The sequence below is a fragment of the Aspergillus novofumigatus genome (assembly GCF_002847465.1).
Source record: "Aspergillus novofumigatus IBT 16806 chromosome Unknown P174scaffold_3, whole genome shotgun sequence".
Classification (NCBI taxonomy): Eukaryota; Fungi; Ascomycota; class Eurotiomycetes; order Eurotiales; family Aspergillaceae; genus Aspergillus; species Aspergillus novofumigatus.
This window is the reverse complement of record NW_020194276.1, coordinates 2361774-2383165: the sequence shown is the minus strand read 5'-3', so window position 1 is coordinate 2383165 and position 21392 is coordinate 2361774. Positions and strand designations below refer to the sequence as shown.

The window sequence follows — 21392 nt, the reverse complement described above, 5'->3', positions numbered from 1 at the left end:
TCGATCATAGGGGACTTGGCTATTCCGCTTTGGTCACGGAAGAACGAGCGAGAACGGAGAAGAGACAGATTGGCAGAAATTGTAGAGGATATTTCTTGTAGGACAGGATCTCTGTTGTATCAATGAGAACAGTTTTGATTCTATGCTGAGGAGGTGTATGGACATCGGCACACAGTGAGAACTGGCCAGCCGTCAGGTATATGTACAAGTAATGAAGCAATTCCTGCTATAACTTTAACCCATCCAAAAGGTTCCAAAGTTGGATTATAAGAATCAGCCATTACGTCGGAAACATAATGGGGGCGTGAAGGTGGCGCTAGTACAGCTGCACGCTGAACAGCTCCATCCCGACGCCACACACCAGCAACTTCGTCCCTGACTCGTCATGCATCAAGTCCAAAGACGATATATCAGCCACGGCGCTGTACTGATCAACTAGATTCTCGACTCGAATGGATTCCGGTCCGCTCTGCGTGGCATCCACCTCCGCACCCCAGACCTTGACTCGGTGGTCGTTGCCCGAGGAGGCGAAAACAACTTGCGCTTTCCCCTGGCTGTCTGACTGCCGCTGTTCAAGTATCTTGATGGTGGTGACGGAGGCGGCATGTGCGTCTGGAATCGTGATCGTGCACACATGATTTCCTGCATCTGCGTTGGCGAAGTCCACCGATAGTAGAGAAAGCGTGAGCGCATTGTCATCCCCTCCAGCGAGAATCAGCGACGTTTTCGCTGATATACGGGCCATCTCCAGGGTTTTGATGCTGTTCGAGTGGATTTGGTACCGGTTCTCGCATGCAATGTTTGGTGGAGAAATAGATATCGCCTCCAATGGTTGCTTCAAGCGCAAAGTCGACGCCGACATCGAGTAGTAAGGCTCTAGAACAGGGTCCAAGTGCCATAATGTAAAGTGACCGTCCGTAGATGCAGTAATGAGCCCGATCGATGAACCATCTACCAGGAACCGTACCTGCGTGAGGCAATTGCTTGTGTAGGCGCCTCGTGCTAGGAGGGTAAAGCGACCCCCATCGACCAAGGAGGAGTAATGGAAAATCTATAACATTAGCAAAAATTGAATACAGAGGCGAGATAAGAAGCTTACCTTGATCGTGGAGTTTGACAATGTCAGGCAAAGAAGAAACCCACCATCAGCGTCTTCTTCCACGTCCAGCACGTCGAAGCTCGTCACTCGCAGCTCGGACGCCGGGTCATCCTTGGGACTAGAGGCTGCGAGAACAGTTGCCAGACCAAACGGGGGAATCTGCCGGACCTTCCAGACAAACAGCTCCTCGAACCCGGCGCTAGAGAAAAGCGTTTTTCCGTCTGTTGACCAGGTAACCTGCTGAACTCCAGCAGTATGGTCTCTAAGAACACGCAGGCATCTGAATGAGCCATATGGAGTCTCGTTGCGCTCCTGAACAGGTGCAAAAATGCGTAAATGGGTATCTTCTGCCCCAGTGGCGATGAGAGTCTCCCGCTCGGGCGTCGAACGAGATACCTCCATCGACTTGATTTCTCTGCCGTGGCCGCCGGCACGTAAGGTACGGTTGATTCCGGCCTGTATGCGAAGAGCATTGAACCCGGATTGACTCCAAAGGAGTATCCCAGCCCCGGGAGTCTCATGGCTCGGGTGGAAGTCCCAAATTCGACGTGCTCCGCCGCAGTCGACTCGGGCCACCGCAGTGTGAGTCGTTTCATTCCAAAGGATAAATTCAGTGCTCTGGAATCCATAAAGCATAAAGTCTCGTGATTTTCGGTCGACATAGATTCCCTCAACGTTCAAGTGCACGGTAGGGGAGGACCGATGGATTGTACGGAGGCGAACATCCGCCCCTCCCAGCGCGTCCAGCTGATGGATGCAGTAATCACCATCTCGGCCACAGGTCATGAAGCAGTCTGATGAAACTTCCGCCTCTTCGAACAGAGTTGAGAACTGGGTGATCTGATTAACGCCCTCTCGACCATGGACTCTCAGAGCACAGATAATCGGCTGCAGAGACGCTCCAGTTTCTGCAAGTCTGTAAACTAGGAGTGCGCCGCTTTTAATTCCAAAGGCCAGATACTGGCTAGAGATCCAGGAAGCGCAGGATACTTCCATACCATGAGGTAAAGCCAATTCTGTCTTGACAACTCTAGGCTCGGCATTCGCTTGCATGGTGACCTGAAAGAGATCTGCTTTTCTAAGTGTTGCGTAGGATGTGGCGAACGTGAGAGTCACCGAGGCTTCTGATGCGTCAGTATCATATCCAAGGAAGTACAATCGCAGAGGTCTGCCATCCGCTTGTACAATTTGGCTCAACAACCCGGTACCGTGAGTATAGAGTCGAATCAAGCCGCGTGCATTGCCAAGCAGCGCCACTCCCTTCTGTGGTAGACTGGAAACTACTGAAAAAGACCGGAGATCGTCCTCAACATGCAGAGTCTCCTTGAAGATGAGTTGTCCTTTACCACTGTCTGTCCGTATCGAACAAAGCTGGATCTCACCTTGGAAAGTAGTCGCAACGAACAACTCCGGTGAGATAAATGCGAAAGCTTTGAACGACCTTTCTCTTGCAGGAACTGTGTTTTGAGAATCGCTTGAGAACATAATGCGATTATCCCTATTCGGTAATGAGATCGACGCCGTATCATCTACGTCTATTTTGAAGCTCCTGACAGAGCCGTCTGCACCTCCAGTGTAGATCGTGGTTTGTGTCCCGGAGCTGCACAAGTCGAGTGACCAGATATGTTTGCCGTTGTGGAGATGGGGAGACGATAACTGAGTCAGTTTGAATTCGGCCTTATGTGTTGGCGACAGACTCCAACTCAGATCCCACAGAATACACTTAGCATCCTCACCACGAGACACAATCGTCAGTTTGCTCTGATTCTCCACCGTGGTGGGCACGAAATGAACACCCCAAATTCGTGCTGAATGCCCGAATGCCTTTGCAACACATGATTCTGAACCAGATCTATCGTCAGCGGTTGCAACGGCACCAAACCCTGTGGTCCGTAGCTCGAAGCCATCTGTCGAGTAGGCAGAAGGATCATGACGGGATGCATGTTCACAGTCCGCGATATCCCATACCCTGACGGTTCTATCATCACTACAGCTAGCCAAAAGCCTTCCCGGTTGCCCTCCCGGTAAGGCGCTGATAGGAGGTGATATGCGAACCCCAAAAATAGAACCTTCGTGGCCAGTGAAAAAGTGATGGATGGAGCCAACTGCGTTGAGCGCCAAGGGTTGACTCTCATCGTCGTCTACAAAACAAGACCAGACTATGATCTCGCCAAAGACGGTTCCGGCAGCAATTAAAATGTGAGAAGACGATAGCGCTATAGTGTCAGCGGAGAAAAGGATGGACTTGATGCCTGTAACCAGTTGCCGTAGGTAAATCGTGTTGACAGAATGAGAATTCTCTACCACATGTAGACTGAGGATGGTGTTATGAGCCGTGACCACATAAGCTCGGTCTGCTCTGCTGCTCTGGTTGGGCGAACATCCAGCGAGAATCCAGTCCGGGGCCAAACATTCCGCAGTTGCAGCCTGCAGAGAAACTTCCACATCTCCAGAAGTATCATTTCTAGCCAGGGACAAGTCAATGGCCCTTAAGGAGCTTCCGCCCCACACCACGAGTCGAGTGTATGGTTTCTCAGCTTCGTGCTGGTGTTGAGTCAGGACAATGAATCCATGGACATTGTTTCTCCTGAAGGTTATGAGCTTTGCCAGTAGCTGCCCACTCTCCTCCTTGACCACTTGGCAATAAGGCCCTTGACCTTGAATAATGAGCCTCGTGTCTCCCAAAACCAGCGCTTTTAGCGCAGTTACGGGGAGGCAGGCATCAATGTGCTGTGTTGCTGGTCAGCACTACGGTGTCAACGGCAGGCCTGATATCCCACTAACCTCGAGCGAGGAATGCATTGATGTCACAGAAAGACATTAGTCTTATCTGCTACAAAATCTAATTCAAGAATCACGCATTGATCAATTCTTCACTCGCCGACTTTTCCCCACGCGGGGACAATAATTCAAAATTCCAGAATTTCTTATCGCATTTGAGGCGATTATGTAAGGCTCCCTTATCGGTATCCTATTCCTGAAGCGGGTTAATGACTCACGTGATATCGCGATCCTCGAAGCTTCATCAGGTGGCGACGCGAAGGAGTTTGTCAACACGAACTGCAATATCTTCAGCAGTTGCGACGTTGTTGGGTTCTCGGCTTGTTCAGTCGTCTGCACCATCACTGGCTGCATATAATGTAAACGTTCTCTACGACTTTTACATCAGCCATGTTACCTTTTGTGCCATATATTTCTTGGCAATAGTACCACTTCAGCTGTCTTGTCAGCATGGGTGTTACGGGCTTGTGGACAGTCGTCCAGCCGTGCGCTCGGCCTATCAAGCTCGAGACGCTTAACAAAAAGCGTCTCGCAGTTGACGCGTCAATCTGGATATACCAGTTCCTCAAAGCCGTACGAGACAAGGAGGGTAATGCGCTACGTAATTCCCATATTGTTGGCTTCTTCCGTCGAATATGCAAGCTGCTGTACTTCGGCATCAAACCGGTGTTTGTTTTTGACGGTGGAGCTCCCGTCTTGAAACGACAGACGATTGCCGGCAGGAAGAAGCGCCGAGAAGGCCGCAGGGAAGATGCAGTGAGAACGGCTGGGAAGCTGCTTGCAGTGCAGATGCAGCGATCCGCAGAGGAGGAAGCAGCCAGGCAAAAAAAGGCAGCTTCGAGACAGGATGAAGAGGAGGTGCCGGACAACCCGGTTTATGTTGAGGAGACCTACTTGACAGAGAAAGAGAAGCGGCAGGGCCGAGCGTTCAGGAAGAAGGATGCGTACCATCTTCCAGACTTGCACGTTTCGTTGGAGGAGATGGGTGCTCCAGACGACCCTCGCATTATGTCCCGCGCCGAGCTGGAAGAATATGCGAGACAGTTCCACCAGGGCGAGGATATCAATCTCTACGACTTTTCCAAAATTGACTTTGATAGCCCTTTCTTCATCAGTTTACCTGCTACTGATCGGTACAATATCCTGAATGCTGCCAGGCTGAGAAGTCGTCTACGTATGGGCTACTCCAAGGAACAATTAGACAAAATGTTCCCAGATCGCATGGCGTTCTCGAAATTTCAGATTGAGCGTGTCAAGGAAAGGAACGATCTCACGCAGCGGTTGATGAATTTGAACGGGATGAACGGTGAAGAAGCATTCTATAACTCAGGGCAGCGAATCGCCGGCGAACGAGGAAGAGAATACGTACTCGTTAAAGACAACGCAGTTGAGGGCGGCTGGGTGCTCGGTGTTGTAGGCAACAAAGGTGAAGGTCATGCCGATAGACCTATTGATGTGGACCGATACGGCCAGGGGGAAGTGATTTTTGACCACGAAGAAGCTTCAGATGGGGATGATGGTGCATTCGAGGACATTCCTATTGAAGGCCTCAACCGACTTCCCAAGCTTAATTTCCCTCAAAAAGACGCATTCCACGAATCGATTGAGAAGCAGATGACCGGTGTTTCTAGAAGGCGCGATTCGTTGTTCCAGGAGACTGAGGATAACTCTCTCTTTGTTCAAGACGGTGACCTAGAAGGTGCACTGCATCATCAGAATCACCACATCGATGACGTCCCTGGCGGCACTGTCGACAGTGAAGATGAAGATCTCCAAAGAGCAATTGCAATGTCTCTGGAGCCTTCCGCTTCTCGTGTCGAAGACATGCCAGATATCCCACTTAACCGCAACGACGTGCCTGCTGCGTCGACAAAGGAGACTTCGCCTGGTCTTGCAGAGAGTGACGATGACGAGATGGACTTTGCCGCTGCATTGGCGCAGTCCCGCAGGACGAAAAGGAAGCCATCCACTTCAGTTCCCCGTCCAGTCATGGACCATCCGTTCGAGGGCCCACTTCCTTTTGAATCTATCAGATTGAAACCGTCCAAGGTGGAGAAGCCTCCACCTGAGGACCTAGACGAGGAAGCGGGTGGGTTTGAAAAAGAGTCCACGAAGAAGGAGGAAAGCTTGCCGCTGCCCCCTTGGTTTTCGGGGAGCAGCTGGATGAAGAATTTGTCGTCGATAAGATTGACAACACCTCATTGGAAGCTTATCGGGATAGAGCGATGACCCCAGACCATCTCTTCCTGAAAGAACATCGATCTCCGGATGTGATAGATGTGGATAAGATGCCAGGACCGGAGGAGGTTATCGACCTGGAAGCAGAACCGAAGACAGAGAAACTCGATACTGCAGTACCTTCAAGTACAGAAAACGCGGAAATACAGTTGGACGATGTTGTAGTACCAACGGTCTCCGATAATGATAAGGCAATAGAGGAAGCGACGTTTGAACGGAAACCTACAGATGGCGAAACCCCCTCGACCGAGACCAAAAAGAATGTTGCACATGACTCACCATCCCCTGAGCCCGAGTTCGAAGATGTTACCATACGGACAGAAGCAAAACCGACAGAGGTCATGGTGACCGGAAACGAGTCTCAGACCTTTGTGGGGAGTGATCAAGCACATGTGGTTGTCGAGGATGACGAAGACTTTTCCGACCCAGAAGACGAAGAGTTGATGCGTCAACTTGCTGCTGAAGGCGAAGAGCACGTTCGATTCGCTGCCACTCTGAACAACAATGCGCTACAAAGCAGCACTTTTGACTACGAGCAGGAGCTCAGGCAGTTGCGATCCCAGCAGAAAAAGGACCGTAGAGATGCAGATGAGGTGACGCAGGTGATGATCACCGAGTGTCAGCAGCTCTTGAGCCTTTTTGGCTTGCCGTATATTACAGCGCCCATGGAAGCCGAGGCTCAATGCGCCGAACTGGTCTCATTAGGCCTGGTCGACGGGATCATCACCGATGACAGCGACATTTTCCTCTTTGGCGGCAATCGTGTTTACAAGAACATGTTCAACCAGGGCAAGTTCGTCGAGTGCTATCTCACCTCAGACATGGAAAAGGAATATGCGCTTCATCGGCGAAAGCTGATCAGCCTCGCGCACCTTCTTGGTAGCGATTACACAGAAGGGATCAGTGGCATCGGACCGGTGACCGCGTTGGAAGTTCTCACCGAGTTTTCCAGCCTAGAGGAGTTTCGTGACTGGTGGACGCAGATTCAGACGGGGATGTACGTCCCCGAGACGCACACAGCTTTCTACAAAAAGTTCAAAAAGACTGCAACCAAGATCTTCATCCCTCCTACTTTTCCCGATCCGCAAGTAGATAAGGCGTACCTCGAGCCCGAGGTCGATTCCGATCCATCACAGTTTCAATGGGGCGTCCCCGACCTACATGGACTCCGAAATTTCCTTATGACCACGATTGGGTGGAGCCAGGAACGCACGGACGAGGTTCTTTTACCAGTCATCCGCGACATGAATCGCAGAGAACAGGAGGGCACTCAATCCAACATCACCAACTTCTTCAGTGGCCCTCAAGGAGCCGGTGCATTCGCGCCACGCGTGCGTTCGGCAGGCCAAAGCAGAATGGAGAAGGCGTTCAGTCGTCTACGGCAGGAAGCTGGAGCGGAGACTCATCAGTCTACATCTACAGGAGAGACAGATACTGGTGCAGATGCCTCTACAGATGATCAAACAACCTCCAGAAACAGTCAAAAGAAAGCCAAGGGAAGGAAGAGACCGCAAGCTAAAGATACCATCACATCTTCTGCTGATGCTGACGGTGAGAGTATGACGCCGAAGAAACAAAAGACACGACGGTCAACGAACAGGTAGATATGGCGGCCCCGGTGGACCAGAAGACCCACTGTTCGTCATGAAGTTGCAGAGTGGAGGATCAACGCGGCCAAGGATCCTGAGAGATCTGAGCGATCCGAATGCGGCGGGTCGATCACCCGAAGCTTCAATCTGTATCATTGGATTTGTCTCAAATTCAAATGAACACAGCCCTAATAATATATGTAAATATCAATTTGTGGCCGGTCTGATCTACACCGTGCATGATAGATTTCGCAGTGATCGTTTACTGCTAAGGCATGCATAAGCTTCTTCTACAAAATGTCCCTGAACCAGATGAAAAGATGAGGAACAATATCATCGTCATCGTCAGTCTACCCTAGATAATCATGACATGGTTGTGTTGGACAAACTCCGTCTGTACTGCCAATTGCCCATTTTTTGGCCCTGTCGATGACATCAGCAACTGCGGGCTTCTCTTATCGATGACGTCGCTGATTTTCTGCCGTCGACTATCGCTGCCCAAGGCACGCTTCACAGGTATGACCGCGTGAGCGGCCGTGTTAAATGAAATCTACGAGTTGGCATAAATGTAGGTAGTTACAATGTCCACAAACAGCTGATTCGTCAATTCGGCTAGCTAAAAATTCTATCCAGTAAGCTCGTCATTGTGATCCTTTCACCCTTTGGACCGAGTCGTAGCTAGCTTCACAGGTTACTTGGGGCAGCTCCCATACAAGTGCCGAATCGGGTTTAGCGACCCTCGATCGCGACGTCACTTCTCGTCCCTCACGGAGAAAGCTCCTAAGCTCCTCCAGAAGCACACGAGCTGATCATCGCCTCCCTTGATTAAATCTAGATTTCATTTACCTTATCGAACTTGGAGGGATCCATCTCGCTGGAGACAAGAGGATAAGAAGACGAGACATTCCAGTCCCCACAACTTAATTCCAGAATCATCGTTCGACTACTACCCTCTCCCCCCCCTCTTAAACTTACTCTCTACACTTTCGTCACCTACGCTCTTCTCGATCCGGTTGTCATTCCCCTTCCCATTGAACTTGTCCACCTTTCCGTGGCATCCCGCTGTGCCTTTACAACACGTCATTGGTGCGCAAAGGAGAAAATCTCTTGAAGTGAACCGCGCCGCTCCGTTTTGAACTCACCTCTACCTCATTACCCTCCCTCGCTGTATATCTTCATTTTGTTCGACTCCTTCTACCTCGTCAGTCTCTCGCTGTCAGGAAAGTATTATCCACCATGCATCGCACGTACTCTATGCGCCAGTCGCGCGTTCCCACGGCGTCGCAGATTGAGAATCCTCCTCCGCCATTGTCTTCTACCAAGACCAACAGATGGCTCGGGAAAGGTGGACTGGGTGCGTTGATTCATGCAGACAGACTTCTTGGAGGTTATAGTCTTACTAACAGTCGTGGTGGTAGGCCATGCCTTTCGCAAGAATGCCGCCGGTGCCTTTGGACCTGATCTCGCTAGGAAGCTGTCTCAGCTAGTTAAGATGGAGAAGAACGTCATGCGTAGCATGGAAATGGTTGCTAGAGAGCGTATGGAAGCTGCTGTATGTCGTCGGCCTGCACACATGTCTTTCAATTGCTGACTCACTCATCCTAGCAACAACTCTCCATCTGGGGTGAAAACTGCGATGAAGATGTCTCTGATGTGACAGACAAGCTTGGCGTCCTTCTCTACGAGATTGGAGAGCTCGAAGATCTTTTTGTCGATCGTTATGATCAGTACCGTGTCACCATCAAGAGCATTCGAAACATTGAAGCTTCCGTTCAGCCTAGCCGGGACCGTAAGTTGGTCTTGTTGCATCCCAAAGAGTCCCGCTCTAACCGTTTCAATAGGCAAGCAGAAGATCACCGATGAGATCGCCAAGCTCAAGTACAAGGACCCTAGCTCTCCTCGCATCGTCGTTCTCGAGCAGGAGCTGGTTCGCGCGGAGGCCGAATCCCTGGTAGCTGAGGCGCAGCTCTCCAACATCACCCGGGAGAAGCTCAAGGCAGCCTTCCAGTACCAGTTCGATGCGCTTCGCGAACACTGCGAGAAGGTCGCTATCATCGCCGGATACGGCAAGCACCTCCTGGACCTCGTCGACGACACCCCCGTAACTCCGGGCGAAACTCGCCAGGCCTACGACGGCTACGAGGCTAGCAAAGCCATCATCCAGGACTGTGAAGAGGCCCTCACCAACTGGGTCCAGTCCAAGGCGGCCGTTAAGCCCAGCCTGTCGACGCGGTCCCGCTCGCTGTCCCAGCGCACCCGCGAGAAGAACCGCGAGGGTCACGACCTGTCCGAGCAGGACCAGCCCATGAGAGGCGATCGGGACTCGTGGGTCCCCGCCGGTCAGCACCCAAGCTATGGGGAAGACGGCGAGGAAGCCTCCAGCACCGTGGACGTCGAGACCCGGGGCCGAGAAGAGACGAGAGAGGCGGTCGCTGCTGCCTAGAGAGGCGGAGATGAGACAGTGTATCGAAAAGAAAAGCATTGTAATGGCGAAACCAAACCTGGTTGTCTATCACCTCTGCTCTTGGGTCTCTGTAGTATAATCCCCTTGCTTTCGTCCTTGAATTTTTTTTTTTTTTTCCTTTTTTCTCCATATACTCCAGTTCGCAGCTCGCTTGGTGACGTTATCTCTCTGGGATCCCGTCCTCGTTTTCTAATGTCTTGTTTCATCTGTTTTATCTACTACCTACGAGGTTACCTCTTACTCCTTAATACTTAGCTCTGGAAGGCGCTCATCTTTTATCCCTTCACTTGTTGGTGTTCAGATGCTGCGCTTTCCACCCTGTCCTGATCATGATGTCATGGTTAGTTTCTAATATACCTTCACTGAACAGAAACGATATTCCAGGTCGGGTGGTAAAGCGCAGCAGCATTTATAAGTATGATGTGGATATATGTGTTGATTCCATTCTAATTTATAATATAATATTACACTAATCATTCCTGCCTTTGATTGCTTTCTGAGATAAAGATTGTCAGCTTTAGGAACGATATCGAGAGTAGTTTAAGTGGTTATATACCTACCTCGGTAGCTAACTGGGCCAGTACATGCATATGATTTTGTTTCAGTCAGCTGTAAGTATGTCGACCCTTGTACGTAGTGACCGATTTACGAAATGCACATTCAACTCCATTGTATATTCGGCAGTGATGGCGGATACGAGACTGAGAGTCAATAGACCTGCTCTCTCCCTACAGCTTGACCCGTCCGAAAACCCATAACTCCGACAATAAACCTAGTAAGATCCTTGATTGGAAAGTGAACGGAAATCAATGAGACCCACAAGACGATAAAAGAAGAGACAGAGACAGAGACAAGAGAGAAATAGAGGGTCGTTACATCGTCATGTGACACAATCCCTGTGGTTGGACAGAGGAGCAGTCTGAAGACAGGAAATGCAAAGAGCCGAAACAAGAGGAAAGAAACAATGAAATGGAATCCCCTGGATGCTTCCGTTCGAGAAAAGAGATGAGTGACTGATGAGGAAGGAAACGACAATTTTCTTTGGTGCTTAATTATCAGTTCCCACGCCCTTCTTTTTTGGCTGGATATGTTTTTGCCCGCTTCCAGACAGCCCATTAGTCTTGCTGCTCAGGGCAGTGCTATCTGTAGGGGCGGAGCCATGTTGCCAGCCGTGGCCTCGTGTTTCTCGGTCAGGAGGTTCTTCAACCAGCGGTTCTCCATCTCCAGCTGCGCTACGCGGGCCTCGAGCGAGGCATTCTTCTCGGTCGTCTCCCGGACGGTCCGTTCGAGAGTCTGCTCGCGCTGCTTTTTCTTCATGCGGAACCGGGCGCTGGCGGCGGTGTTTCGGCGCCGGCGATCCTCTTCGGCGGCGCGGCGCAGTTCCTCTTCCTGACCTAACGCGGAAGCGATGGATTCGCCGGCGACGGGTGTGCTGTACTTGATGTTGCCGAGCTGCCCGTTGGGCGGTGAAATCGACGAGGAAACATCCGACGGGGTCATGGCCCCCGGGGGGTGGCCGAGTTCATCGCCACTATAGATGGGCGGATAGATCGGATGAGCTGGATACGACAGCATCTGGTCTGGCAGCGAGTAGTTGATGGATTTGTCCCCTGGTTGTATGCAGTATGAGTACAAGAGCTTGACCAGACCAAAAGCAGAGGAGCTTAACTGCGTGAGGGCTGGTCACGACGAGAGGGAGAACCGAGCATGATGATGACAAGCAATATCAGAAGGGGAGGCATCAACGTTAAGGCATCAGAACCCTGAGATCGACATGGGGACGACAAGGGAGGAAGACAGTAAAGCGCGGATAAGCGTCCATCAGGGATTGGGGTGCAGACGGTGTCATTGGTGCAACAGATTGCGTGATCATCGTCGAGTAGGATGCGGCCCAGCGGCCCTCTCGAGAGAAAGGGTGGACAATTGGGGTCGAGGCACAAAGAACAGGGAAACAAGTTGGACCAACACACGAAGAGGAAAAAGAAAAGAGAGGGATACAACGCTGCCAATATGAGGTTCAACTGGCCACAGTTCTGTAGCTCCGGGGTTTGTGCCATGCATTCAACGTGGGTACTTTCCATGAGACGCACCCAAGCGGCACACACACACTATCCCTCCAGCCCGGTTGAGCAAACACAAATCAAAGTCAAATTAATGAACAGTAGACAGGGGGTAAGGCAGAAACCAGCCAGGGTACGAAGGATTCTTTTCCCCAGAAAACAATCAATGGCATGAAGCAAGGTTGAGCAGTAGCCCGCGTGCAAACCCGCATGACCAGCAAATCACATAGAGAAACGAACCAGAAGACAAGAAGATGGCGCAACCGATGCAACGTTCAGGCTCATCTGCCGAGACAGGGCTGCAGTAGATAGATAGGAGATGGGTAGGTACGATAGAGATACAAAAAGCTCAGGACTTACCGCGATACGGGTAACCTCTCAAATCGATGGGACTGCGTTCGTCCTCGATGCTATCGTATGAACTCACGGAGATTCCTCCCATTCCTTCAGTCTGGTCGTACTCCATATTCAAGTTCTGAAGCGATGCCAGGGCTGCGGAATCGGCATCAAAGGAATATTGTCGAGACTTCGCCACGGCTGGATCGTGTCGAGAGAGCAAGAAGTTGAAGTTCTCCAGTCTCTCGTAGTTCGAAGCAGCCACTTGACGAGCAAGAGATTGCTGACGCTGCTCGTCAGACATCTTGGGGGGAATACTTTTGTTCTTAACCCTGGTCCTTCTGTTTTTTCTTGGACGTTCTTTTCTTTTCTTTTGCTCCTTTGGAAATTCTTTCTTTTTCCCTTTTTTTTTTTTTACCTCCAATTCTTGCCAAATTGGGTGAAGCAAAGAACAAGGGAGCAGATTAGATTATGACAGATATAGTCTACCCAGAAGAATGTCATGCGCCTCCCCAGAGATCAGCTGAAGAGGGGAAAGCTCGGAAGATGAGGGAGGATATTTTGACAAAGGAGCCCACGAATGATGGAGGTCGAAGATTGGACGATCGGAGGTGAGTTAAGGTATCTAGGTATGCGGCAATCACCCGGCTTTTTGTAAGGATAAAAATAATGCTTCCCAGTTGATCATTGCGTTCGCATAACGCGGGAAATGCAGCCACGTACACAACGGCAGATGGGTTGAGCAACGGGAAAAAAAGAAGGACTGGGATGGATTGAGGAGAGTAACTAAGTAAGGTAAGACACCGGATGAAGAGGACGGTGGTCCTTCGTTGGATGGTGCTGGAGCTGTCTGTCTATCTCCAAGACTGGCCTGTCCCTAGGCAGGTAACTGAGTCGATAATCTGAGTAATCATCCACAATGGCGCATCTTCATAAAATGAGATGTCGTTGCTTGGGGATCGTCTCAGCCTGCTTGGGGCTAGCCGATGATCTGATAGAATGGAGAAATGTCGTGATCGCCAACGCTGATTCGTCCGTGGACTGCCACCTCGGAAATCAGGAAAGTCGCGCTGGCGAGATGATTTGACTGCAAAATAGGATCAGAAGAGGATGGATGGATCAAGAATATGATGATGAACGATTCTTAAAGATAGATATTGGAGTGGAACCATAGGCTGGGATGGGGAGTACGTATATAAAGCAGAAGGGTGGTGTTCTTGCAGTTCCATGTGTAACCGATAGCGAGATAGACACTTGCCTAGGTAGCTCCCTAGTAAGTTAGTACTTCAGAGCTGACGGAGTCTGCAGTTGGAGCTCTCCCGAGCTGTCGTCCAATGAGGGAAGATTCAGAAGACCAGCCGGAAATGCCAGCAATCGGGGCTTGAAAAAACGAAGGTACGTACCTTTGTCTAGTGTTTCCATTATCATTATTTTTTCTTTCAATTACTGTTCGGATGGGTCTGAGATTCAGTCGATCTCCACTTGACAGACCGTCCCATCATCCAGCGGGACAGAAAAGGAGATAATCAACCTGAGAAACGCGTTGCCCAATGACGTGGTCAGAAAGACTGTCAAGGTTGAACATGAAAATTACCCAGACAATCTGGTAAAATGTGGAGAAATGGAGGAGGATGGAGAGCCAGTTCTTGCCAGTTGCGACGGAGTATCTTGTCCACTATTGTCAGCTTGCCTTGAGAACGCGGAGGCTAGGTCTCTCCTGAGTCCTGAATCTCTAGACTTTATCCCTGTTATTCCCTCCTCTTCATCTTTTCCGGGCACTAATCCACCACAGCGGGACTGGCAGATACTAGGTACTATCTAAGAATTACGGAGTGAGCTGACCGGCCTGCCCTCTATACCAGTCAGCCACGATCCTGCGAAATATACGTACCCTGATTCCCTCCAAGCCAGTCAATTCAGACTATCCCTCCTTTCTAGACCGCATCTTTGACAAGAGTCCGCCGAGCTCTTAACTCCGAGGCTTAATGTGCGAAGCTTGTTCGGTCCATGGACTGTGACCACTGAATGATAGGTATACTGTCTCTGCCCACGTGTTCTGGAACCACGACTGGCAACGTGACATGTCCTATGTGGAGCCATTACGAGCAGGCTATGACTGTCACCGCCGTCTCGGGCAAGAGTTGAGATGCGGAGTGAGCTCCCCAGATAGTGAGGAGATCTTGCTACTTGCTACAACGGCTGGTCTTGGCTGTAGTCCGAAAAATTTATGCTGCGCTTGGCCTCTGGTCAATGGCTATAGCAATAATGAGGGCACGAGATGCAATCGACATCTGCACACCACAGTACAAATGCTAGGTATAAGTGTCATCAGTTTCGTTCGTTTGGACATTTTTCTCTATGCATCCGCCATGTTCTACACTAGACATAGAATCACATAGGTACATTACCTCCCCAGCACGACCAGCCGGGACAATTATGCTAGTTGATATCAAGACAATCTAAAACTCCTGACTTTCATCACCGGCAATGATGACGTTGTTGATCTGTTCTCAGTCAGTCTGGGCACACGCGGCAGTTACACATGGGTCCGAATTCGTACCTTAAGAACCATGCGGCAGAGCTGAGTAGCCAGCAAAAGTTGCTGGCGCTTGCCGATCAGAGGATCAATGACAAAGTGCTCTTTCATATCTGTTATGCAAATGTAAGCATAGACCTTCTTGCCAATCAAAATATCAAATACATACCGTTGTTGCCAGTCAACATGCAGTCGACACCCAACCGGGAGTTCTTCTCCCTAACCTGGCGCGACTTGATCGCCGCAAGTGTCTCGATCGGGCTCAGACCCGAATTCTCGGCCAATGCCAAGGGCACCGCATCGAGCGCATCGGCAAACGCGCGCATGGCGTATTGCTCAATGCCGGGGCTCTGGAATTCCACGAGTCAGTTGCTGTACAGAAACATGAGTTCCAAGACTACTTACCTTCACAGCAGCTTCCTCCACGGCGAGAGAGCAAGCAATTTCAGCAGCACCACCACCATATACAACCCGGTTATCTCTGACGAGGTTTCGGACGACACAGAGGGCATCGTGTAGCGAGCGCTTGGCTTCATCAATGATCTAGGAGACGGGTCAGTCATGTCTGTCTTTCACACTGTACAAGTCCGACGAACCATCTTGTTGCTTCCCCGTACGAAAATTGTAACGGCACGGCTGTTGGCACACTCTTCAATGACAAGCATCTTCTCCCGAGTGGTACCGAATGTCATCTCCCGCACGCGACCTGCGGTTCCCAGTTTCTCCGGGCTCAGGTCCTCAAAACGAGGGACAATCCGTCCATTCGTAGCAATGGCAATGAGTTCAATTTCGGGACCACCGACCCACCGGACGGCAGGAAGCTTGTTCTGGAGTAGAAGGTGGTTTGCTTCGTCGTCGAAACCCCACTGGCAGATCACCAGGTTGGCGCCCGAGTCTTTCAAGTGCTGGATCATCTCTGTGAACTTCTCTCGTTCGTAGTCTTGCAGCTTCTTGAACTCTTCGACGGATGTGATGTCGAGCTTGTGCTTCGTCTTCGGCTTGGGGGGCTCGAACGGGCAGGTCAAGATCGCCAGCTTGGCATCTGTAACCTCGTCGGGCATCTGGGGGTGAGAGAAATCCTTATCCACAATAACACCTTTGACGAGGAGCGAGTCCTCCAGAGCACCGCCAACCTTTCCGTCTACCTTGATCAGTTCGAAATCAACATCCTTGCGCTCGAGATCCGCAACTGAAAGCACCGCATCGACGGCGATCTTGGCGAATTGGTCGTGAGATTTCGAGACACTAGAGCAGAGTCAGTTATCAATCATTCAAACGTATAGAGGCGGTGTCAAGCGAGTTGTACATTTTGCTACCAAGACTGGTCTTCGCAACCTTGAGTAGGTTCTCGGTATCTTCTTTGGTGAAGGGGATCTCGTCGCTAATCTCGTCGAGCTGAGCAACAGCAATCTCACAAGCCTGGTCGTATCCGTCCGCAATACGAATGGGGTGGATTCCCTTGTCGATCAGCTCGGCCGCCTGCTCGAGCATAGCCGCGGCCAGGACAACGACACCGGTTGTACCGTCACCGATCTCCTCGTCCTGAGACTTTGAGAGCTCTACCAAGAGCTTGGCAACGTTGTTTGTAATTTCCATCTATGGACAGTCGCAAGTCAGTGACACGCCGAATCGATGATTACGGAGGTGGTTGAAGAACGGACCTGGGAAAGGATAGTTGCGCCATCGTTGGTAACCGTGATATCACCATCCGGGGAGATCAGAATCTTGTCAAGACCGCGGGGACCCTATAATGATTCTTAGATGCCGTTCCGATTTTCTTAAAACCTCCGGACCATACCAAAGAAGTCTTCACGATGTTGGCGACGGTCTTGGCAGCGACAATGTGTGATTTCACGGCCTCGGTGCCGTGCTGTCTCTTCTTCTTTCCCTGACTATGCAAGTAGATTTGTATCAGTGTCTGGTCGCCATTATTCATATTCCACAGAAGTCAAGATAGCCATGGTAGGGGGCTCCCGCAACATACTCTCGGACAATGATGAACGGCCGACCCTGTTCATCTTTCATAATAGAAGCTATTGTAGTAGTTAGTCACAATCCGGAGCGTAAGGAAGTCGGAAGCAGAGGTGAATCAACCTTGAGACAAATCAAGTTCTAGATCAAGGCAGCCAGAGTCAGTACATAGAGTGATTCTCGGTGAGGGGTATCAGAAACATACGCATCGCCATTTTGACGGTCTGCCAGTCGGCAGGATTTTGCAGCTTATAGTTTCAAGAAGAACACCCTGAGACCAAGGTGAGATAATTTCCAAAAGATGTCCCTGAAACAAGCAATGATGAGGCAGGGGGAGGTTCAACGATCTGGACACAACCAGGGTTCACTGATATTGAGGGCACTTTTAGAATTTCTGGAGACGTCCCAGTCGGGCTAGTGAGCTGCTTTCCATATCCGGTATAGCGTGTTTAGTCTACCCACGCGCCTTTCTGCGCGACTCGTCATATCGCAAAGAGCCCGAAGGGCATCTCGAACCCCAACTCACCTCCATTAAGCTATAGCTGGTCGCATCCCGTCATTGTCGCCCATCAATCCTGTCCTTGGGGTCGAGATTGCCGACCGTCGCCAAAACGTTTTCCAAACTTTTCAACCTAGCCAATCCTTTTAGGACAATGCCTCGTGAGTGACGGGTTGACTTGTGCGCCGGAACCTGTCACGTCCAGCTGACTTTGCCTGTAGCCCCCGTTGAGGATCTCTCAGACGACGAGTCCACTGGCGGATCTATCCCGTACAACAACGTTGAACACGACAAAGACATTGCTGGTGACGTGAAGGAGGAAGAGGAGGACGATGAGGACAATGAGGAAGAGGGCCTGTGAGTGCAACGACCGACTTGTCGAGCTGGAACGCGATGCTCATATGTGACAGGTACACCGTTGAAAAGATCATGGGTCATGAGTTCACAAAGGATGTATGTAATTGATCATCGCAATCCCTCCCCCGTCCTCTGCTTCCTTGCGCCCTCAATCAGCGCAATTGGCGACTCTGCGCTAACCAGCAGGTAGGGCAAACTTATGCTTCAAGTGAAGTGGCATGGCTACGACGACCCAGCGGATCAGACATTAGAACCAGAAGAGAACCTCCTGTAAGATTTTCCTCGCCCGTTCCTCCGGAGTTCGAATCTGGTGCTCACAGCCCTTAGGGAGGGCGCAAAGGAGATCTTGGATGAATACTTCAGAGCTCAAGGTGGTCGGCCTGAGAAACCGGTTGCTGTCCGAAAGCGAAAGTCAATGGGAAGCGTTAAGGCGGAGTCTGAAACCCCAGCAGAGCCTAAGCGACGCAGAAAGTCCAAGGCCAATGCAGAGACCAGCACAGAGACGCCAGAGGCAAGCGATGTACCCGATTGGGTGCCCCGATCAAAGAGCTGGGAGAAAGACGTACAGAGAGTTGATACCATCATTCGCGACCCCAAGACGAACTCGTTAATCGCATTTCTGAAATGGACCAATGGCAAAACAGCCAAGGTCTCCATCGAAACATGCTACGAAAAATGCCCAAGACAGGCAAGTTCTGCTTGATGGCTGATAATCCTTGAGCGTACGCTAACTATTAAGGCAGATGCTCAAGTTCTATGAGCAACATCTGTGTGTCATTTCTCCTTAACTCCCCCCATAGATATCAGCTTCTGACTTTGCTTTAGGGTCTTCAAAGACGCTTGAAATTTCGGCTCCATGATTTACATGGCGCCGCCTGGGTTTGCTTTTTCTCGTTTTAGGGCCCAACGGTGTTTCATTGAGGAGTATTCTTTTGACACAGAATGTAAAACGATCACAGCGCATCGCGGGTTGATTATGGAGTTGGCATTCAGCTATGGTTTTTGATTTGTAAGATATATTCCCCTTGGATGTGGTCGCGCAATTCAGCAATACTCTCGTCATGAAAAGGACAAAGCCAGGAGACCATAGTGGAAGTGAGGGGCCTATAAGCTTCCCACTCATGCTGCTTTTTCCGTCCACTATTGGTCAAATTCGTTCGTAACTCATGCGACAATCTTGTCATCTCTCGCCTGCACAATTGCAACCTTTCCTATCGTACATCCCGCTTGTCGGTTGGAAACATTTCACACAGTTGACTATCAATCGCCCATGCCTCCTCCAGAAAGGCCTGCGGCCCTGGCCATGCTAAGATAATTCCACCGTGCTTCGAAGGCTTCTGATCCATGCTTCTTCAAGACTCGTTCGATGGCTCGGCTGTTGCCCACTTCCACGCATTCATCATCTTCGGGTGTCCAAACTCCAGGCATATCCTCAGGAATGCCTTTTCCTGCAGCAAGGTATTCTAGAACCTTGTCGGCTAAGTGTGGGTCCATGCTGGTGCACTGCAGAGCCTCAATCACTTGTTCCTCGTTATCTGCCTTGCCTGTTCGCAGACGGTCCTCGATCCATGTGTCGATGTCTTCCTCTTGAGAGGGCTCCTCTTGAGACTCCGGACTTGAGGGAAAGAACGGCAGTTCAAAGAGGAAATTGTCAGGGGCGCTATCTGGATTTTCGCTTGGCTGTTGAGTTTTGTGGGATTGTACCACGGTGGCACCTCCTGTATTCCTTGACTTTGGTTCTTCCTTCCTTTGTTGATCCGTACGTTTCGAAGCTGTATTTACAACTGGCTCGGTAGGAGTGGGATGCTCCTCAAGTACTCTATGACGAGCAGTAGAGACGCTCTTTTCCGGGAGAGTTGCCGGCGTTGGTCTTTTCTTCGGTCGACCATCTGTTCGTTGACCTTCGGTCCGGTCTGGTTCGCCGACCTCAGGACTTCTTTTCCTTTTTCTGGCTTCTGCCCTTTTCGTAGCCACAGGAGCATTCTCAGAACGTCTCTCAGGCGACTTTGTCGGGGCAGCGCTAGGGACCTGGGACTGTCTCATAGTGCTCTCCGGCTGAACGGGAGTCTGACCTGTGGACGCTGGCTCGCCCCCCGGACGTGATTTTCCACGAAGTCTCTTCAAATACCGATCACGGTAAGATTGCCAAGTATGGCGCGGATGCTGAGAGTGGCAAGAAATCGTAAGCGAATAACGAAGTAAAATTCGCATAGGACAAGCCGAGGGAGGTATGGACCTACCTTCTCCGCTAATTGTTTGTAAATCAGGTTACCGCTGATTGGGGCTCTTGGGTCTTTCTCATACGGTTGCATCCAGTCCCATAGCAGCTGGTCATCTTGTAGTGAATATGCAATCTTGTGAGCTCTAGTTGAGATGTGTGTTGCTCCCACAGGTCGGGCTGCGGAAGGTCCAGCTCTGTAAGCTTCCAGGTCTGCCAGTTCTCCTCTCCGGACAGAGTCTTCCACAAATTTAAAGGAGTATCTGAAGTTCTCAGCTTACTTTCATAAGAAACAACGGACAAATTGGTAAAACATACGTGTCAGATGGGAGATTCTTCCTTGTATGATCTACCAATTTGATATCTGCATCTTTCTCTTGAAGCCTTACAATACCTCCATTGATCTAGGGTACTGTCAGCTTAGAGTAGAAGAGCACAAACGCATAGAAACATACCTCAATCAACTCTTTGAATCTGCTTCTTTGAGGAATGTTGTGAGACAACCAGAACTGTTTCCCATTGAAGAGAAGGCTGCTGTTACTGTTCCCGCCGCCATCATCGCCCTCCACATTACGTCCTGTCATGATTAATCTAGTCCATCTGCCTTCGAAAAATAGTTAAATGGATTTCTTCCCTCTTCTTCCCTCAGTTGCCGTCGCGGGCTACTTTACACAACACGTAATCACGTGTTCGCGCGTCGAAAGTTTAATTCTTGGTGCTGTAAGGACACTGCGACCATGCACCTCGACTTTGGTTTCAGGGAATAGGTTCGAAGAAGAAATCAAAGACCGGCTTCCATCAGATTGAACCATTCACGGCAGCACCACGATCATGACAACACTTCTTCATTCCTCTTCGGGTAGTGGAAGTCACGTGCATTGGGTGGTAACAATGACTTGGCGAAGTCCATTAAACTGCTTTTTGCAGGCAGGGAAAAGTCGACCGCCAGATCTTCTAAAACCGGAGTGAAGCTGCAATATAGACTATATCTTTGATAGTCATACAAGCTGCAGGTAGTTCAGTCGGGTATGCTGCTAGACTGACAACGCGGGAGATCACTACCAAGATCCCCTGACGATCTAGGTTATCATGGGGCCCCTGAGGACGGTGGCTATCGCCATCCTTGGAGTCTCTGCATTTACTTTTGTGGCCCTGTTCGGAAGGCTTCCTGCTCTTAGGTGAGAGGAAAATCATTTGTACTGGCCATCGCTGACGAATAGTGCGTGTAGGAAAACCCCCATTGG

General features: G+C 50.4%; 7 protein-coding genes across 7 annotated transcripts; 3 read left to right on the top strand and 4 right to left on the bottom strand.

The window, feature by feature from the left end:
- Positions 1-83: 83 nt before the first annotated feature.
- Positions 84-3974, bottom strand: P174DRAFT_404458 (tRNA (34-2'-O)-methyltransferase regulator RTT10). Its single transcript, XM_024824036.1, has 3 exons — positions 3884-3974; positions 1100-3829; positions 84-1051 (listed from the first exon to the last, which is right to left on the bottom strand). The coding sequence occupies exons 1-3, from the start codon at positions 3899-3901 to the stop codon at positions 317-319; spliced, it is 3483 nt and encodes a 1160-aa protein (XP_024684218.1). The 5' UTR covers positions 3902-3974; the 3' UTR covers positions 84-316.
- Positions 3975-4171: 197 nt separating this feature from the next.
- Positions 4172-7995, top strand: P174DRAFT_440217 (ssDNA endodeoxyribonuclease RAD2). The gene is made up of 3 exons (XM_024827002.1): positions 4172-4334; positions 4356-5969; positions 6050-7995. The coding sequence occupies exons 1-3, from the start codon at positions 4331-4333 to the stop codon at positions 7720-7722; spliced, it is 3291 nt and encodes a 1096-aa protein (XP_024684217.1). The 5' UTR covers positions 4172-4330; the 3' UTR covers positions 7723-7995.
- A 948-nt stretch (positions 7996-8943) lies between these two features.
- P174DRAFT_366745 (Eisosome component PIL1/LSP1 family protein) lies at positions 8944-10150 on the top strand (the record flags this gene model as incomplete). The annotated part of the gene is made up of 4 exons (XM_024822129.1): positions 8944-9061; positions 9126-9259; positions 9313-9496; positions 9549-10150. 4 exons carry the CDS (start codon positions 8944-8946, stop codon positions 10148-10150), a joined length of 1038 nt encoding a protein of 345 aa, XP_024684216.1.
- Positions 10151-11219: 1069 nt separating this feature from the next.
- P174DRAFT_459136 (bZIP transcription factor) lies at positions 11220-12871 on the bottom strand (the record flags this gene model as incomplete). The annotated part of the gene is made up of 3 exons (XM_024829741.1): positions 11220-11310; positions 11379-11781; positions 12592-12871. The coding sequence occupies 3 exons, from the start codon at positions 12869-12871 to the stop codon at positions 11220-11222; spliced, it is 774 nt and encodes a 257-aa protein (XP_024684215.1).
- Positions 12872-14742: 1871 nt separating this feature from the next.
- P174DRAFT_440212 (chaperonin-containing T-complex subunit CCT5) lies at positions 14743-17442 on the bottom strand. The gene is made up of 11 exons (XM_024827001.1): positions 17280-17442; positions 17198-17215; positions 17088-17136; positions 16902-16995; positions 16765-16848; positions 16410-16699; positions 15700-16348; positions 15509-15646; positions 15273-15453; positions 15128-15216; positions 14743-15071 (listed from the first exon to the last, which is right to left on the bottom strand). The coding sequence occupies exons 1-11, from the start codon at positions 17287-17289 to the stop codon at positions 15027-15029; spliced, it is 1647 nt and encodes a 548-aa protein (XP_024684214.1). The 5' UTR covers positions 17290-17442; the 3' UTR covers positions 14743-15026.
- A 285-nt stretch (positions 17443-17727) lies between these two features.
- P174DRAFT_429973 (chromo domain-containing protein) lies at positions 17728-18633 on the top strand (the record flags this gene model as incomplete). The annotated part of the gene is made up of 5 exons (XM_024825598.1): positions 17728-17734; positions 17795-17930; positions 17984-18026; positions 18121-18200; positions 18258-18633. 5 exons carry the CDS (start codon positions 17728-17730, stop codon positions 18631-18633), a joined length of 642 nt encoding a protein of 213 aa, XP_024684213.1.
- A 557-nt stretch (positions 18634-19190) lies between these two features.
- P174DRAFT_366332 (putative transcription factor Rap1) lies at positions 19191-20732 on the bottom strand (the record flags this gene model as incomplete). Its single annotated transcript, XM_024822106.1, has 4 exons — positions 19191-20093; positions 20171-20411; positions 20467-20552; positions 20604-20732. The coding sequence occupies 4 exons, from the start codon at positions 20730-20732 to the stop codon at positions 19191-19193; spliced, it is 1359 nt and encodes a 452-aa protein (XP_024684212.1).
- Positions 20733-21392: the final 660 nt, after the last annotated feature.